Consider the following 16,156-nt stretch of genomic DNA (forward strand, 5'->3'; position numbering starts at 1 on the left):
AAATAATAAGTAAGAATTGCAATTGAAGTCTTATTTTTTATGTTTTAAATCCATTTGTACACAAAGGATTGAAAGAAAGTTATGGTAGGCTAAAGCTAAATGCTAATTATAAATATGCAATGTTGCGGTCAGTAAAATTCATTGTAACAAAATTAAATACAACATTTTACATACACTTGCAAGTGTTACGTACGTCCGTAATCTGAAGTTCATAAAGAAAGTCCACTGTTATTTACGAATTTGAAAGTATTGCTAGAAAATATTGAAAGAATTTTGAAAATGATGGTACGTCTGTAGATAGGCAAATAATTAAATATTATTTTAATTAATGATTACCATTATTACACAGTACAGAAATATGTTTCCTTACAGGTAGTAGCCGTTTACTACTGAAATACAATACTGATGAGATATCAAATTTGACGCTTTTATCTTTACTGTATTCATGTAGGAAGCTTATAGAAGAACTTTAAAAATTACTGCATGGGCTTATACATTAACACTTATTTCTGTAGGACTTTCATTACAAAGGTTTACTTGGATTGGATAGACAAAAAATAACATAGCTACAGTATATGGGAAAAAATGTTAAGGCGTGTAACGTTTTATAAACTTGAAATAAGCAGACTCAGGTGGTCCAACGTTGACAATCCTGAATACCATGATACAATAGGACTTGTACAGTAGGTACAGATTTAATTGCACTGCAAAGTAAAATTAAAATGCATTCCATACTTTTTGATTACAAATTAGGAAATCCAGAGTAAACAAATCATGATAGGCATCAAAAGGTATAGCCGTAATTATAATTAAGATTCTGTACCAATGATAAGCTGGTAATTATCTGGTGGATTGGTAGAATAATGAAGAATACTACGTTCAAAATGGAAGTGAACTGAAGTAATCCACGACCATGTGGATTTTCTTTTACTTAAAAATGGTGTCTACCCTATAGACTCACCTCTCTTTAAGTGTAATGCTGTTGTTTTTTTCTTGTTTCCTGCTTGTATAGGCTTAATGAGAAAATCTGGAAATTCCACATTTCATAGCCTTTTGATCCAGAGGTCATTTTTAGTCCTAATTTAATAAATATTTGGTTTACAAACTTTTTATATAGACCATGACCATATCCGTTGCAAGATTGATGTTGAGTTCAAAATTCACACCAATCAGAGTTTGTACCGCGTCGTGCATAGAGGACAAACTTTTGTGTTTGCCTTAATATATTATATACAGATATAACTGTATTATGGTATATTAAAATGGCATATTCAACAACAAAAAATGTAAGAATCTTTAAATTATTATTGATATGTAATTTTGTTTGTTTTTTATCTAACATTTTGAAGCAAAGAGTTTCACAAAAAGAAATTAAGTAAATGTAACAAATGCGGCCTCTATTTTCAAGGAGATGTACATTTTCGGAGGCACAAATAAATAAATCGGACATTCATAACTAGAAACCTCTTTGACTGCTTTATTATTAATTTTCATAATTTATGGCTGTTTCACAGGGCAAAGTAAAATGGACAGAATGAAAGCAAACAAGTAAGGTGTATTTCTAATAATAATAGTTCATTCTTATAGCGCATATAGGCAAGCTCTCAATGCGCTCCTTATATAGCGCATATAGGCAAGCTCTCAATGCGCTCCTTTTATAGCGCATATAGGCAAGCTCAATGCGCTCCTTATATAGCGCATATAGGCAAGCTCTCAATGCGCTCCTTATATAGCGCATATAGGCAAGCTCTCAATGCGCTCAACATTATTACCAAAGTCATAAATAATAATAATAGTTCATTCTTATATAGTGCATATAGGCAAGCTCTCAACATTATTACCAAAGTCATAAATAATAATAATAGTTCATTCTTATATAGCGCATATAGGCAAGCTCTCAATGCGCTCCTTATATAGCGCATATAGGCAAGCTCTCAATGCACTCCTTATATAGCGCATATAGGCAAGCTCTCAATGCGCTCCTTATATAGCGCATATAGGCAAGCTCTCAATGCGCTCCTTATGTAGCGCATATAGGCCAGCTCTCAATGCGCTCCTTATATAGCGCATATAGGCAAGCTCTCAATGCGCTCCTTATATAGCGCATATAGGCAAGCTCTCAATGCGCTCCTTATATAGCGCATATAGGCAAGCTCTCAATGCGCTCAACATTATTACCAAAGTCATTTTTTTTTTTATCAAATGCGCAAGGAAATATACTCCAGAATGCAGATAGTAATCAGCGCAAAGTTGTGAAATTAATATATAAAATAACATTTTTGTTGAAAACAACACCTAATACATTTTGAAAGGTCATATCCCACATATTTAAAAATAATTTTCAACAACAAAAAATGAGGATGATTTTATATATATTATTTTTATATATACTGTATATTATATTCCTAAAAAGGTTTTTAGGAATTAACATTATTTTGTTGACTTGTAATGTTTTATTTCCCCAAATAATGTTGTGCTGCTATTTAAAAGAAGTTCTGTTTATAAATTATTTTGTAGAAAAACTGCCAAAACAATAAAACATGAACAAGAAAAAGAAAGAGATGTGTCTGAAAAGGAAATAAAAGGTGAAAATAAAACAAGTTATAGTTGTTTATAATTCACACATTTACCACAATTAAATTTTTGGACTCTCAGAGGACAAAGTAATGAACCAATGTTATGTAAAAGTGTATTTCAATCCATTTCACCATTGGAAAGCCATTATGGCACAATGTTTTAAGAACTGTGCTTTAAAATATATTGCTTTAAAATCTGTATGTGTTTTTCTAATGCAGAAAATAAATTTGTATGAACTGTAAAGGGGTCTTATCTAATTCTAACAAACATATTGTACTTTTATTATCAATTTGTTATAGGTGAAGATTACACTTACTAATGCTTAGTCTGCTGAGCTGAGAACATACCTAGCTGGACAGGTAAGTTATTTATTATTTACTGTATTAATTAAACATATAGAAGGACATTATAAGAAAAAACACACCACCCCGCTTGAAAAAAATGTTAATTGAATTGACAAATTGTATCGAAAACACACTAGTTCATCTCAGATAATAGTAACATTTAAGCATTTCTTCATATTTTTTTATATAGATTGCTTGAGCCATGGTGTCAGTCAGTATGAGTATGAGATGCATTTAAAAATATAATACATTTATAAAGCTTATAGTCTACACTGACAAACCTTCGTTTGCAAACTCTGAGTTTTCAAAGTCTACCTTGTAGACCAGTTGACAAACTTTGAAAACTGCAGAAAACAAGTTTTCACAAGTCTACACTAGCAAACTTTGAAAATAGACCTGATTTTTGTGTTGAGTTGGTGTTTACTTTTTAACTCTCAATAACCTTTTAATAGTAAAATAAATTTTATAAACAATTCATAGTTGAAGATTCAAATAATTCTCTGATCACATTATGGCACTGAATGGTCAATTTACTCAATGGAAATATGAATGGCCAGAACTATTAGTACATAACAGAATATAATCTTGCAGCCTGCTGGAAATAATGCTGTCAAAGGAATCGTGTTTTTGCAAATTTTGAAACCACTATTTTATCCATTTTTTCATTTTTCTTTTAGTTGTGTTAATGTTGAAATTACTATTACAGTATAATTATTATTATGTATGTATTAACATGTTAATGCTTGTGAAGGTTATTGGTCTGCTCTTGTGAATATAAACAGAAGGTCTCAATAGAATTGAGCCCATTTGTCTGAAATAATACTTACTACTATCTGGCAACACAGAGTCAGATGTGCGGCAAACTCTTTTTCAACGCGGTGGATCGATGATAATGATTACAATTTTTTTATTTTGAAAGGCCAATTGCATTTTTAATATTAACCACTGAAAAATATCCGAAAATGCAAGTTAATAATAATATCCTGGATTTATATAGCGCCTAATGTTGTGAAACCTCTAAGCGCTGAACATTATTACCCCAATCATTTTTTTAATCAAACACGTATGGAAACATACTCCCATAATGCAGCTAGTAATCAGTGCAAAGTTGTGTCTTGATCTAAACCAGTGTTCCCATTTATACACCTGGGTGGAGAGAGGCAAACGTAAAGTAAAGTATCTTGCCTAAGGATACAAGCAATGCGGCGAGAGTTAGATTCAAACCTTGATCTCATGATCTGTAGTCAAACGCCCAACACAATGCGCCACACGCCCTTACAAAATGTTCTGCCGGTTTAGGAAGAAAAAAAATTCGGAAAATAATAATAGCGACTACGCAACTATCAGATGTTTCTGAGCGTATGCAGAGTTTTTTTTACTTGATAGTTGCATAGTCTAGTAACATGTGAAAACAAAAAGTTGTTTATAAGGCAACAAAAATAAAAAAATATCGTATACATAATAAATATTTTTTAATTTTCTAAATCGTTTGAAACAACATTTATCTAATAAAAAGAACAAAACTACATGATTCAAATAATAAACAGGGAGTCTGATTGTTTGTTACATTTTTAGTTTTTGCCAAATCATTTATTTGATTTTCAAACAGCAAAGAGTCACATGACTGTGTGTTGGCCTAGTGTATGTGTTTACTCGAGGTTTGTTCACTGTATACAGACTTAAAAATAGTCCAATATCCTGACTGGGAAATTTCTAGTCAATGTTTTTAGACACGTACAATAAATTATCATTTCCTCATAATATTCAAAACCATAACAATACCATTTTCTATTAAATAGGCTGTATGCTAGGTTGATTATCAATATGAAAGTTCTGTGACACACAGAACACGGTAAAATGTGTGTTTGTGATTTGCATAACAATAAACATCTTCATTACACAGTTTGCATCCTTATAGAGATGCGCAATTATAATTATACTATACCACCAGTGAGAGTCTAGACATACATAGCCTACGAGGGTAATTTTATGGAGCAGTAATTCTGTTTTAGATTCAGTTGTAGCGTGAGTTATATCTATCATTATTATTATTTAATACTACAGTAATTTTATTTAATATAGACTGTTTGATGTAATCAGAAATAGCCAGTAGATAGCTAGTAAACAATGCTACACTGACAGTGGTTTAGCATAGAATATGTACAGTAACAACTAATACAGAAATATTGTGCAATTAGAACTAAACAAGGCCAACAGCCATAAGTCGCGTGCTAAAACGCATAGTGATACCGGACCGACAGACAGACCGACAGACAGACAGACCGACAGACAGACCGACCGACATAGTGAACTATAGAGTCGCGTCCATGCGACTAAAAATTGTAAATAACATTCACTTGCATATTATGAAAATATTAAATATGAAATGATGTAGCATGCTGCCAATCTATAGATTAGATTAACTTTTAGGCCTTTCTTTTTGTTATTTTTGTATGTGTTTTTATATTTATATCTATATTTTCATCCTGTAATTGGTGTATACTGTTGGATGTGAAAGAATAAAATACAAAATACAAAATATATTGCAGGCCCGTAGTAGGCAGGCGGATGGGGATTATGGTTTGAATAAACCCCTTTGTCTGCAAACCCTCATTTCCCAGCAAGCCCTTTTGATTTATGAGGATAAGAAACATCAAATCATGTCAGGACAAGATGTCTTTAGATAGGGGTGTGACCAGGGAGTTGTTACAAATCCATGGTTTGAACATAGATATAAAGCTCTGTCTACACTATCAAACTTTATGTGATGTGCCCATATGGACATGATGACATACCATAATTGGGCATATCACTACCATATTTGGGCACATGACACCATTTTTGTCAAACTAGTTTGATGTGTAGAGAGAGCTTTATAGTAGTTTACTCTTTCATTTTCTCCTTCTTGGACTACCTAAGGCATGTGGTGCACCCTAACCTTGTGTTGCTCCCAGAGCCTGAATTAATTTTAGCGGCTATTCAATACCTGAACAATGACTCAACATCATCTGTTGAAATTTCATGTTTAACTAAATTTGTTTATACCACACTTTCATTTCAAAAGATATAAATAATATAAACTGACATTTCTGGTTTATTTTAACATTTGACTGAAAGTTATGTATCTGTCTCTACAAATGTTTGTGAAAAAATTATATAAGGTTAAGGATATATCTAATATGTAAAATTTCCTAACCACATATTGATTGTGTGTGTATTGTTCACCATCATGTAACATTTGCTATTGTTAAGCCACATTGATATTATAATATGTATTGTGCATGTGAGGTTCAAGGGTTACATCAGTCTTAGAAGACGTCTATGGAAATGAACAAATCAATAATGCACAAACACAATGGTACTGTAAATTGTAAAAAAATGGATATGGATGTCAACATGTATTTTGCTTTTTGCATAGCTGGTTATGCAAGTTTCTCTGTAATTTCTGGCACTTTAACCTCTGAACCTTGGAAGCCTCCCTTTCTCCCAGCCTAAAGTTGCTCACTCCACTAGCAAAAACATAATAAAGTTACTGGATTTGTTCTTTAGTTCCCCTCACACCTTCTAAAACAATTTTCTAGTTAACCCAGGGTATTTTTTTTCTAGGAATGATATGTTATATATTTATATATATTATAAATTTTAAGTTCTGTTGTCATAGAATAAAAAATACTATAACATGCCGTAGAAACTAATCGTAAAATGCACAGATGATAATACTGTTTTATTTGGCAATATATATCAAGCATTTATAAAGACTCTGAAGCCCTCTAAACACACAAAACTCATATTTAGGAACCCTATAGCATCATATTTTCTGTATTCCTTTAAGATTGGTAAGATATATTCGTCATTAAATGTGTTATGCTGAATTACAGTATATACCACCATGGTAGTTAAAAAGCTAGTTACAACCATTCTCTTCTGGGAATATCTGTACTAATATATTTCTTGACTGTGTCTTAAATGTTGCATAATCTCCAGGTCACTTTTAGTGATACGTTCGAACAAATGCATCAATTATTTATTATATTATCATTATAACATAGAATCAATGTTTTTTGGACATATTAAAGGTGTATTGTCCTCCTGAAAATATAATTCTTATGCCATTTTAATGTCACATTAAATAGTTATCCGCTATGACCAAAAGTTGGATTGAAAAAAAAAATCGTATTTAACTTAAAAAACCCCTGTAATTTAAAGCAAAAATCAGTCAAATTAGCTGCCAGCCAACGGGTTTTTGGTTGAATTTAACCATTTATTAGAGTATATCATTGTATGACTGAACAAATTATTGTTTTTCTTTTTTTTTCTATAGAAGTGATTAACTTTATTAAAACTACAAAATAACCTATAGTATTCAAAGTCTGATTTAATTAATCTTCATTTTTCAAGTTTTTGGGGGACAATACAATATCTTTAAGCGACTCCCTTCTATTTTAGTTATATCATGGACGAATAACAACTAGTTTACCTCCATGGTTATATAAAGTAGCTGAATTATTAGCTTTTCTTAACCAAGCATTCCTCTCTCCAGACTAGACAATCACAATACTGTATGTTTGGTAACATTTCCACTCAAAGAAACAAAAGTCTAAATATCATACATTATTGAGTTAGGAAATAAAGACTTTAGTTTAAGAATTTTGAAGTCATAAAATTGTCTCAAACATTTTGGGGTTCAGTTTCTTCAAATCAATAATCAAATTATCTATAATTCAAAGTGATATTGTTAAAAATCACACAAAGTGTGAACATGATTTATTTCTTTATTCTTTATGGATTTATTGTAGATGGTGTCATTTTAAGAATCTTCCATGCAATATAATCTGTAACCATAATTACATGACACCATTGGATGTAATCAGTAGTGTACAGGCTAAATAATATTCTTTTATGGAATTTTGCAGGCTAAAGCAAACTTTGAAATGGAAACAAATTTCCAGCAACTGAAATTGTCTTTCAGTGGACACTATAGAGGTGACAAGTATAAGTGGCTGAGGTTCTTCCTTTCGATCACGTAACTGTAGAGGATATTACACATTCTTTTAATAGTGATTTTTTAATAGACAAACTCGAGCAGGAAAGTATAATCTCACCACAGAATGTCAGCCTTCTGTTAGATATTGCTTTAGTAACACAATTGACGGATGCCGTAGATCTGGTAATTCAGTATATGAATGTCAATGGTCAATACACTGATAAAGAAATTTCAAAATATCGAAAACAACTATTTGAGGTCTTAAGAGAAAGTGAACAAACTAATTTGAGCAGGGTTATTGCTCACTATGGTATGAAGTCAACTGAAATTAAAGATATTTGGGATGCAGTTTTGATGTTAGAGATTTGTGGCGATTTAGAAGATGACAATGACAAAATTAAACATTTTGAGAGTCTTCTTAAAATAAGCTCAAAGGAAGCACTAACTGGTAATAATTTTTTCCTTTTGATTGTATAGTTTTAATTTTTTAGGGTAAAAAAAAGATAATAACATCAGAGGGTTAACTAAGGCAATGTAAAGATGTAAGCCCACCGTAAAGTAATTTGGTAGGTCATTCAAACTGCTTGTGATTGATCAACTCACTTGCGTTGCGCCTACATTGTTGCGTTGTGTCCAAGTAGGAACCAAGCTTAAGCTATCTTTTGTACAGTAGATCAACTTTATATTGTGAATGAAAATATGGCGGTGCAGAGATTAAAGCTTCAAAACGCTTCCCTGCTCAGCATTGTTTGTCATCTATTGAAGTTGTCTTCCGTTTTGTGTGAAAAGTGTATCCCTTGTGGTCAGCAGCTTGATATTTGACCTAGGCATATGAAAATTGATTCACATGTTCCCATACAGCAATGAAACCAGTCTTTAAAATCTTATCGGGAATCGGGAAATAAATTTTTGAGTAATCCTGCTAACTAACAAACACACACAAACACACCCGATCTACCTCATAACCTCTTGCCATTCTGGCAGAGGTAATAAGTATTAAAATAATTATGTAGAATATATACTGTACACAAATTTAAATTATAGTTTTTGTTATTACCTACCTAAAAAACCATTTTTTGTTGAAAAAAGATTACTAAACACTGCAAAATTCCAAAAATACAGCAGCCGCCATCAAAACCAAAACAATTCTGGCAATTTTGACACCCCAAACTTTTTCCCTGGGGTGAATAAAATATAGTTTAAAACCTCTGGTCATTTTGATACCTCATTACGCGCTAGAATCCCCTCCCCCAACCTCTACTGCTGGCCCCAATAAAGAAAAAACGTGAACAACTATTTTTTAAATGTAATTAGACTATAAACTAAACACATCTGTTTGATATATCCTGTTGAAATAAAAAAAAATTGCGGAAAATGGCCAATCTTGCATTGTACTGAAGGTGATCATGGAAATTGCTATAACAAATACCATAAAAGTAATATTTTTATTCTGCAGATCAAATTGTGGAGGTAATTGTGGATTCTACAGGTGGAACGCTTCACCTTAAGGATGAAGACATAAAGTTAGAGATACATTCTGAAGCAATTGAAGGGGAGGAAGTGAAAGTAACGCTAGAAATTTTTTCTGAGGAAATAGACATTCCCATATCTCATCCTCGGGAATCAATAATATCACCTATAATTAAATGTGGACCAGAAGGTACCACCTTCAACAAGCCTATTTCATTGTCATTTCCACACGATGCTGTAAATGAAGAGAATTGGGAATTCACTCTACTTGTTAAAGATCACATTCAAGATGAATGGAAACAAATAGCATTGACAAATGATAGAAAGGACGTTCATTTTACTTTAAACAAAGGTCTATGCTGTATAACATTAAATCATTTTAGTTGGTATGCACTAAAGGGTCATGTCAGAAATGCCGTTCATGCTAAGAAAAGAATGTTGTTAGGAGTTTTTGGAAAGATGCTTGCAAACGATGAGTATCAACTTCAAACAAGACTTTGTAAGCCGTCGGATGTAAAGGTAATTAATATATAATTAATTGTTATATTTGAATAATGTAGTTATAATTTGTATTATTTTACTTACATTAACCTTTTAAAATATAGATATATTTTAATAAATGCATTTTGCTAGGTAGCCTTGTACTTTTTATTATGCCAAGTTAACTACTTTAGGTAATATTACTATTGACCAAATATCTGATCCCAACCGAGAAGTAACAGTGACTTTTGGCTTTTCGCAGAATTATTATTTCTAGAAATGGTGACAAAGTGGATTTTCTGCTTCTTTTCACAAGCACTAAATTTGAGCTAACGTCTAATACATTGATTAAAATTGATGGCAGAAACATTCAAAATGTCATGTTGAATCATAAATTGAATTGATTCCTGATCATTATAAAATATACAGTGAAAAAGTGAACACGATGATTACATCTGACTTCCCTCAGATAATAGAAAACGTGTAATAAATCGGGAGATCAAACCTGGTTAAACAATTTATGCAGATTTGAAAAGGGTGTAGGAAACAAATATGTACACAAATAACATTAAGTTTATGTATTTCAGAAGATAAAAGAAGACCACAGAGAAACCGGTGAGCAGCTTTTACGACCACCTGTAGATTTACTTTTTATGTATAAAAAGATGAAAATTACTGTAGCGGCAGTATCAGAACAAGAATGGAATGTTCAAGATGAAAATGTACAAGTAAGAATATTTGTTCTAATTTACATTACATGTATTATACAAATCATCACAATTTTTTAGGTTTGCATGGTAAAGAATATGCATTAAACACGTTTTTGCAATAATACCACATAACTTGGGAATTCATAACTTGATCAATAAATAACAAAATCTCCATTGCTATCAGTATCAACCATGGACCATGATGCTGACTTAACATAGAAAGTCTGTCTTTGATTAGTCTCTTTGAAGGATGCACACCATTCTTTTTGTGGATTTATCATTGAGAAAAAAAAGAAAATTAATTTATATATAAATAAATAGTAATATTAATCACCGCAGCAACCAATTTTTTATTTACAATGCCTTAGAGCTGTAACATTTTATGCATGACTTTTTTCCTAGACTGTCACTGCTGAATACTTATGGCGTGGAACACCATTGAAGACATTTCTTTTAAGAAGAAGCAATTCATTAGAAAATGTCTTAAAGGCAACAGTATCACTGTCACAAGAGTCAAATCGTATTGATCCAGTGCCTGTGTATTTTAAGTATTTCAAATGCTAACATCAGTTTAATTTAAGTAGCAAATCAAGTCTACATTTATGATGAAGTAAATAAAATGTGGTATTCAAAATGTTAATCAGACATTAACCATTAGAGTGGGGTTGGCTTGTTTTTATCTGGCACTACAATATATTGTTACGTTGTTATTTCCTATTAAACACCTTAATTCTTTTGAGATTCTACTTTTAATCCACACATTTGGAATAGAGATTGAGTGTAAATGTTACATTGTGTTTTACATTTTGTAGGGCGTAACATTTTATTTTACTATAATTCAGGAAAGTGATTTGAAAAGCTTATTAATTATCAATTGTGAATATTGGCGCATATAATGTAATAACATATGTTAAAATTCCAATTACCTACACAACATGTATATGACGTACGTCTGTATTTGATTATTGAAAATCTTAGTTGGGGTGGTTTTCCTGATCTCACAGATTTCCTCTCTTCATCGTATATAAATTATTAATTTCCAGTAAAATATCACTTCACAATTGTACATTATTTTGTTTCTTTTTCTATTGAAATAATTATGATTGTATATTTTTGTTTGTATTTTTTGTTACAGGTGATGTTGAGACAACAAGGCCAAATCCAGGTATGTTATATAATTATATTATGATAATGCTTGAGATTAATTTCTTTTTCAATAATGTTTTATGAAGAACTCAAGCTTTAATTATTTAATTTTTTATTTGTTTCATCACATGCCGGGACAGGTGTTCCTTCCAGTACAGATGTGTCTTCTGGTGCAAGTGTGTCTTCTGATACAGGTGTGTCTTCTGGTACAGGTGCATCAGACCAATGTATTAAGCAAGGTAATAACACTCTTTAGTTACAGTACTAATGTACTTACATTTAGAAAAATAAGTAAAAAAATAAGGGTTTTCTCAAATCTATCATGTTTACTGTATCTGTACGGTGACATTTAGCTGAGACAAGATTGATACAAGTTTGTACCTTGGTCTGATGGCTTAAAAATATATAATCTGAATCATCATGTTTCATTTAAAATGGTTACTTCTTATAAATTGGTTGTAAACATACTAATATTCATGTTATTAGTGATAGGTTATGGTGACTAAAAGAATATAATTAATTTGTTGCAGAAACAAGAAATCCGTTGACAGAAAAGTTAATTGTGTTAAATGATGATCTCAGTGAAGTCTTTACAAAGAATAAGAGAAAGTTACTTTTTTTGAGATGTTGTCTAAATGAGCATGTTGAATTACAGGTCCTTTGCAATAAACATTACAAAGTAAAAGATTATTTTAATGACCTCTCTGATAAAGCAAAGATTAAACCTACTGATGTCAGCCTTCTGCTGGAGATTGCAAGGCTATCCGAAATTCAGGAAGCTGAAGATGTTGTACAACAGTACATGAGAGACAACAATGTTCAAAATACTGATCAACATAGATTGTCTCCGTATAGAAAGAGGTTGTGCAAGGCATTGACACAGTTTAACCCAAATGAATTAAATAGAATTAATGCTTTTTATGAGTTGGAATTACCAACCATTTGGGATGTAACATTTGAGTTAGAGAGGAAAGGAAAATTAAGAGATGAATCACAAAGAAAAAAGTTTGCAGATCTTCTTGGAGCAATCCCAAAGGAAATACTATGTAAGTCAATTTATGTAATTTATAACCATACTATAAATCTAGGAAAAATAAACAATAAAAAATAAAATATATATAATTAAATTAAAGAAAGGAAAACAAAAAGTTATACATTATTTTAATAATGCCTAATAACCAGTCAAAGATTTTTTAAATTATTTTCTATTTCCTTCCGTTTTAACTTTATTTTGACCCAGTCATTGTTCGATGAATCAATTGATCAAATGCAAAATCTGATAGTGAACTAATTCAGACATGTGAAGTCTCAAAAAAGCTATACCCCAGTGGTTAGAATTATACCACACTTTTCAAATCTCATAATAGTAATTACCATGCCCTCTAATGATATATAATTTTGTTTACTAATCAATGAATGTTACATTTATACCAAACAAAAATATTACTGCACATACTGACATGCTATGGAATTATAATATTACCAAAATCTATGTTTTCACAGATGGACAAGATGATTTCAGTTTTGCATCACTGCAGTCTGTCAACCGAAGCAGTCAACAAGGTATGATCTATTAAAAATATATTGTCACCCTGAAAAAAAATTTTTTTTTATAAATATTTTTGTTGAATATGCTATTTTATGTCACATAATCGTTATTCAGTTTGACCAACAATTGGATCAGATAAAAAAATATTGATTTACCTGAAAAATTGTAATTTAAAGCTATAAATAGTCAAATTGACTGAAAGTGAATGGGTTTTTTTGTTGAATTTAAATGTTTATTTTTGTTTTGAGTGAAGTGAGTGTGAAAACATTACTTTTTTAAATTTTACTGAAGTGATAGGCCTAAACTTTATTAAAACTGCAAAATGGCCTATTCAAAGCATATTATATTAATCTTTAAAATACATACAAACATGTGTATAAATATGAAATTGCAGTTGTACTGTGTCAATTATTTTGCCAATTACTAGATGTATATTTAATTAACCCAGAATTAAACAAATGACCCACACCACACCAATATTTTGGTTCCTTTAATTGTTCAGTCAGCAAAAATACTGAAATTATATATGTCAACACTGACCTGTTCTTGTACATTACATTTTCTATTGTAAAATATTATGCATTAATCTTTCCTACAAATTGTTTTAGCCCTAAATTCATCAAACTATTTAGTTAGATATTTTATTCATTTATTTATAAACATATTTTACATGGATACAATATTTATTTACACATATAAATTACAAGATAAAAACTACAAACTTTGATAAAAATAAGAAAATAGAAACTTGTTATTAAATCTTGGCAACGTGTATACTTGGAAATCAGCGCCATCTAATTTTATTTTGACAAACACAAATTCACTGAATTTGTGCCATGTAATGGTGAAATTGTTTGCAATTCTGATGGTTTTAAATTTTACTATGTAGGAAGTTTAACACAGGTGAAATGTTTAGTTATGTAATACATTAACATATAATACAATCTTATTTTAATCATTCATTATTTCAGGTTCACAGCAACCACATAGGTAAGTGTTATCTTTATGAGTAATCTCACTATAGTAGTGTAAATATGCAATTAGAGCACCAATGGTACAGAAACAATTTTATATTGTTATTGTGACTTTAATATTAATTCTCAGTACATATATTCTGGATATATTCCACAATGTCAATATAGCCTACTTAGAGTGAACTGTAACATTTGACATCCCCGAGGGAATGACATTTTTCTCAAGGAACTATATATTTTCCTGAAACAAGGCTGAGGGAAATATCATTTCCAGTAGGATGTCAAATGTTGTAATGCACCAATATAAAATGTGATATTTGTTTTATTATATAGCCAAATATCAGTAGACCTGGCTGGGTATGCCAACTCATCTGCTGGGTCTGTCGGCTTTTCGGGTATGTCCCTATCAAGCCAGGTCAAAACCACATTTGGTATATGCCTAATAGAGCCTAATCTATTTATTTTGTTATAAAGTTTAAAGACTAGATGTTCGGCTTATTGATCGGAAGGAGTGTGCTCCTTCTAATAAACAGAGGTGTCCCCTGCACATAAAAGTTTATAATCCAATCCCAAGTTGCTGCACATAAATTACTCTTTCAATATAATACTAGTCCTCAAAAGTAAACAGAATTTACAGTCAAAATAAACTCGATGTTTACAATCCACAAAACGGTAGCCATTCCAACCAATCACGTTCATGTATTCACATAAGTTATATAGAACATTATAACTGGATCCATAACTTGATCCATGATGAAAATTGTTTGATTGATTAATTATTATGCATCATCTTAATTCAATATTTATAAATAAAACAACAAGTTAAAGAAACAATTTGAGACATGCTAAGAAATGTTCATAAAATTAACATTCATCAATATCTTTTGAATGCATTTATGCGATCTATTTACAGTGCTAAGCAAATAAACCAATTCTTAATGAATTTTTAATTTTGCGTATATATCTTTATTTAAAGGAGACAAAGGATACCGACAGGTAATTTAACCATTCTATTTTTAACTCCTGACGCATTTTAAAGTTTTATTTCTCTTGAAAAACTAAATGCAATTTAGGATATGATACGATATTATTTATTTTCATTTTAACAACATGGTTCAAAGGAAATTTGGTTCGTTTGTAAGAAAAATAAATGATTACCTAATAAACAATTTTGTAATTTCCAAAAAGATAAATTTATATGAATGTTGTATTTTTAACTAATGGTGATTTAAAAAAAACAACTTTATGAAGTTTAAATTTGTTTGTATTTCAGAGTACTGGGTAGCACTTATTTGTATTTTAGTAGCAGTCTTTGCAGTTTATATTTATGGAAATATAAAAACCTTATTTTTGTATTTTGTTGCTATTGTAATTCTAGTTGTATTTATTGGTTATTTATGTGATAAACTGTGGAAGTTTTACACTCAAAACAGAGGGTGCTAACAGCTGACTTAATCAACAGTCTGATTACTAATTAATCAATATTTAGAAATGTAATAATAACTAATCATGGTACCATTTTAAAGGCAAAGAAAAATAAATGTGAAGTGAAAAGAAGTGAAAATATATGAGAATAATCAAATATCTATATGTATTCCTATTATGAATCTAAATAATAATTTGGTAAGAAATATATACATTTCATTTTTGTTCTCTTCATTTTATAATAAGCGTAATCAAATGATATATAATTTAGTAATTAGTTTATAGCATTATAAGTGTATCTTCTGAGTAGTAGTATTACACATTTTGTTCTCAATTCATTCTTTATGCAAACTTGATATCTGCTGTCCGTACCAAATGACACAGTCATAGTCCAATTCTTTACATGGCTAAATTGTTGAATGTGACACTCTCGCCATGTCTCCACATATCAGATTGATTGCAGTGGAAATTGTAAGGTCTTTGAGCTCAGCATTTCA

At 30.8% G+C, this 16,156-nt stretch overlaps 2 protein-coding genes across 4 annotated transcripts; both read left to right on the forward strand.

The window, feature by feature from the left end:
• Positions 1-4,838: 4,838 nt before the first annotated feature.
• On the forward strand, positions 4,839-12,501 carry LOC140048076 (netrin receptor UNC5B-b-like). Of its 3 annotated transcripts, none has more exons than XR_011845050.1 (7): positions 4,839-4,946; positions 7,835-8,353; positions 9,362-9,894; positions 10,443-10,583; positions 10,968-11,730; positions 11,852-11,950; positions 12,242-12,501. XR_011845050.1 is itself a non-coding variant. In XM_072093083.1 (6 exons), the coding sequence occupies exons 2-5, from the start codon at positions 8,101-8,103 to the stop codon at positions 11,127-11,129; spliced, it is 1,089 nt and encodes a 362-aa protein (XP_071949184.1). In that variant the 5' UTR covers positions 4,839-4,946; positions 7,835-8,100; the 3' UTR covers positions 11,130-11,175; positions 11,701-11,712. The 3 variants fall into 3 exon arrangements, 1 of the variants encoding a protein (XP_071949184.1); XR_011845051.1 differs by having other exon boundaries at positions 10,446-10,583; XM_072093083.1 differs by lacking the exons at positions 11,852-11,950; positions 12,242-12,501 and having other exon boundaries at positions 10,968-11,175; positions 11,701-11,712.
• Positions 12,502-12,697: 196 nt separating this feature from the next.
• LOC140047669 (uncharacterized) lies at positions 12,698-15,803 on the forward strand. The gene is made up of 4 exons (XM_072092706.1): positions 12,698-12,757; positions 13,215-13,274; positions 14,232-14,250; positions 15,508-15,803. The coding sequence occupies exons 1-4, from the start codon at positions 12,698-12,700 to the stop codon at positions 15,675-15,677; spliced, it is 309 nt and encodes a 102-aa protein (XP_071948807.1). The 3' UTR covers positions 15,678-15,803.
• The last annotated feature ends 353 nt before the right edge of the window (positions 15,804-16,156 follow it).

This window comes from Antedon mediterranea, chromosome 4 (assembly GCF_964355755.1).
Source record: "Antedon mediterranea chromosome 4, ecAntMedi1.1, whole genome shotgun sequence".
Taxonomy (NCBI): Eukaryota; Metazoa; Echinodermata; class Crinoidea; order Comatulida; family Antedonidae; genus Antedon; species Antedon mediterranea.